General features: G+C 33.9%; 1 protein-coding gene across 1 annotated transcript; it reads left to right on the plus strand.

The window, feature by feature from the left end:
• Window positions 1-214: 214 nt before the first annotated feature.
• Window positions 215-3,819, plus strand: LOC146945698 (protein ECERIFERUM 2-like). Its single transcript, XM_085744001.1, has 2 exons — window positions 215-733; window positions 2,737-3,819. The coding sequence occupies exons 1-2, from the start codon at window positions 299-301 to the stop codon at window positions 3,628-3,630; spliced, it is 1,329 nt and encodes a 442-aa protein (XP_085600127.1). The 5' UTR covers window positions 215-298; the 3' UTR covers window positions 3,631-3,819.

The following is a 3,819-nucleotide window of genomic DNA, read 5'->3' on the forward strand; positions in this document are numbered from 1 at the left end:
TCAAGGATTCGGCCAAGTAAGTAAAATTTGACATAAAACTGCAATCTAAATCAGGTTCTCTCGGACAATTTATCCTTTATTAACCACTTGATTTCGATTTGTCGTTTGTTAACCACTTGATCTCGATTTGGTTGGTTATTCAGCAAAACTTTCAAAGCATGGAAGTGGTGATATTTTCCCTATAAATATTAATAACATAACATCAAGTAGCAACATATCACGTCCCCCAACCAAAGCTACTTCTCTCATCTTGCTAAAACTCTCCCTCCATCTCTCACCATATTTGGTTATCTTGAAAATGGGTTCACTACCCAATTTAGAAGCACCTCCTCCTTCAAGTTCAAGAATTTCAACCGTTGTTCCAGCAACACCACGAGGTGAAGAAAAAGGTGAACACAACCTAAACTACATGGACTTGTTGATGAAGCTTCACTATGTCCGGTCCATTTATTTCTTCGATTCTGAAACTGTTCAAGGCCTTACAATATCCGATTTAAAAAAACCGATGTTTCCACTGCTGGATTTGTACTCGCATGTTGCCGGTCGAGTTAGAATAGCCGAATCCGGTAGACCGTTTATCAAATGCAACGATGCAGGCGTGCGAATCGCGGAGTCGCATTGTGATAAAACGCTGAGGGAATGGTTGGATGAAAATGGGTATTCAGTTGATGAACTTGTTCATGATCATGTGCTTGGTCCTGATCTTGCTTTTTCTCCTTTGGTTTTTGTCAAGGTGCGTACTAAGATGAATGCACGTCATATCTCATACCTACTTCTTTCATCATATTATTATTGTCAACCGTGTTATTGATAAATTGAGATTTTAGGTTTAGGTCATAGTCTCACATTAGATATTATATGGTATGTATTTTTAAGTGGGGGACAATTTCCATCTTCGATTTTGTAAAACTCAACCCCAAACTATAACTTAGTGTTAAAGACATTTAAGATTTGTTGGACCACCTTCTATCCGATTATTTTTATATATCAAACCACTTATATATGTGTTAAGAGCCCAAAATTGGATGAGATATTATGTATGTTATAAATGGGGGACAACTATCACCTTACAAACCGATGTTGTAAGGTTAAATTAAACTCAACCAAATTCTAATATTTTACATTGTCATTAATTTGCACTCCCTTCAAATTAATACTATTGTAAGTGAATCGGAAATTAACATGCATTGTTAGTTAGTGGAAAGAAGGTTTACATTGGGGATTAAGAAATATTTGACCTTTATACTAAATCGGTTTTAAAGTCACAAACATGACTCATTGTGATATGCTGACAATGGGTAAAACTTTTTTACATGGAGAAGGCATTAAAATTAATTAAATCCATTTTGAATTGCATAACTTGGGGAAATTCAACAAGACTCAATGCTATAGTTTTGTTCCTTTTTTTTTACAAATTAATTATGTTCTGCAATTATAATTGTATGGTTCGTCTAATATGGACATTTACTATTTTTAATAAAAATGTGAACTTTGTTGAGAAAAAAAAATACTTAGATAAGTTAGCAGATAGCAAATAAACTAGTAGATTGAACATATATTATTTGATAAATTAGCGGTTAAACTTTTTTTGATGTCAAAATGTTAGTATGTTAGTTGTGAAATTAATATTTTCTCTTGTAACAAAAAAATTAGTATTTTCTCTCTTGCCAAAATTTAAACCCTAAACATTTTACTCCTTATCTCCTTTAATTTCCTAGCTCAACAAAGTGAGCTACTCATCCTTGTTAAACTAACTTATGAAATATCAAAGGACATAACATAAGGTGTGAATATTTCATTCAACTCCTCTTGGAACCTTTTGTCTTTCCTTTAGTGATCAAGCCCTCTTGCTATCACAATGTCATTTTACTATATTAGAGAGAGAATTGCTACTTGTGAATAAGGGTGGAAATGGGCTAGGTCGGGTCGGGCTTTATAAGGCCTAAGCCTGGTCTACTTCAAAAATTATAGGCCTGAGTCTGGTATATTATCCGTCATAGGCTCATTTTCAAGGTATGGTCTGACCTTTTTAAAGGTCTGATGAAGCCTGAAAGTCTATTTTACACTAAGGTATAGAACCACCTATAAGCCTACTACTAAATAGGCCAAAGCATATGAAGGCCTAAACCACACGAATAGGGCTGCTACTAAATAACGAAATCTTACGAAGGTCTAATCGCATAAATATATCTGCTAATAAATAACCAAATCATATGAAGGCTTGAGTTTATGGAAAAAAATCAACAATATCAATAATGGAAGATATATTATATATAAAAAGCTTAATAGGTCAGCCACATGGACTTAATAGGCTTTTTTTTAAGTCTTAGTCTGGCCTATTTAAGTAAATAGGCTTTATAAAAAACTTGAGCCTGACAATTTTATTAAACGAGTTAGGCCAAGTTAAGCTTTAAATAGGCTAGGTCGTAGACCTCTGTCGGACGGTTTGGCATGTTCCCACCCCCTACTTGTGAATTAATTCTATCAGAGCAGAAAATTTGGGTATCATAAAGTTTAGTTGACATTTCTGGACCCCGCATAATAGATATATTGTTTTTTTTTTCTTTTAGAGGAAGAAATATTGATTGTTGGGTTCTTTCAAATTGAGTATCTTGCAACCAAAAAAAGAAATTTTATCATAAACTTTAGTTAACACTTATGGACCCACTTATTGATCGGTGGATTGAAATCAACTAAAATTTTGAGGTGCAATTAATTATGCATGTCTTGTTGCAGTTCACGTGTTTCAAATGTGGGGGACTCTCTGTAGGACTAAGTTGGGCTCACATTCTTGGAGATGCATTTTCAGCTTTTAATTTCATCACCAAATGGAGTCACATACTAGCTGGTCAATCCCTACCAAAATCTCTTCACATGCCAAATCTTGCCAAACCTCAATTCCTATCCAATTTTGTTTTTGATAATCCCATTTCCATCAAAAATGAAAACGTTGTTGGGGAATATTGGCTTGCTGCAAATGATTGTTATGTCCCTAGTCACACATTTCAGATCACTTCTAGCCAACTTCACCATTTGGTAAAAACAACCAATATCAATTTCAATACCAATACTAAGTATTTTGAAATTATTTCAGCTATGATATGGAAATGTATAGCACAAATAAGAGGTGACATTGGACCTAGGTTTGTGACAATATGTACTAAAAATAAAAATACCTCTAAATGTGCTGAAAATGAATTTCCAACAAATGACATATTGTTGAGCAAAATCGAAACAAATTTGCGCCCGGACGAATATAATATATTAGATTTAGTGAATCTAATTGGTGAGAAAAAAATTAACGAGAATTATGCATTGGAAAAATTGGTGGAGAAAGGTGATGGAAAAGATGATTTTTTGGTTTATGGAGCAAAGTTAACCTTTGTAGACTTGGAAGAAGCTGATTTATATGGTGTAAAGCTTAATGGGAAGAAACCTATTATGGCGAATTGTGATTTACGTGGTGTGGGTGATCAAGGAGTTGTTTTGGTTCTTCCAGGGCCAGAAGATGATGAAGGTAATAATGGAAGAATGATAACAGTTTCATTGCCAGGGAAAGAACTTGACCAGTTGAAATATAAGCTTGAAAGAGAATGGGGTATACAACATTATGCAAGTCTACAATTTTAATTTTATGAAGTGTTAATTGATGTAATTGTGTTGTGTGACTTGTTTTCTCATCCTTTTGTTTGTTTGTTTGTTGATATCTGCTTATGTTGCTACTATGTAAGGGTTTAGTAAAGCTATTTGCTCACTATCTTGTAAGGAAGTATGAGATGAAGACATTTATGAAATTATTGTATGGTCATTAGTATGTAA

This window comes from Medicago sativa, chromosome 2, assembly GCF_051527215.1.
Source record: "Medicago sativa cultivar Bolivia chromosome 2, Bolivia_mono, whole genome shotgun sequence".
NCBI classification, from domain to species: domain Eukaryota; kingdom Viridiplantae; phylum Streptophyta; class Magnoliopsida; order Fabales; family Fabaceae; genus Medicago; species Medicago sativa.

Bases quoted from the DNA above. Each gene is read 5' to 3' on its own strand.
- LOC146945698 (XM_085744001.1), top strand. From the start codon at position 299: ATGGGTTCACTACCCAATTTAGAAGCACCTCCTCCTTCAAGTTCAAGA. The intron at 734-2,736 runs GTGCGTACTAAG...GTCTTGTTGCAG, and splicing joins CTCCTTTGGTTTTTGTCAAG to TTCACGTGTTTCAAATGTGG.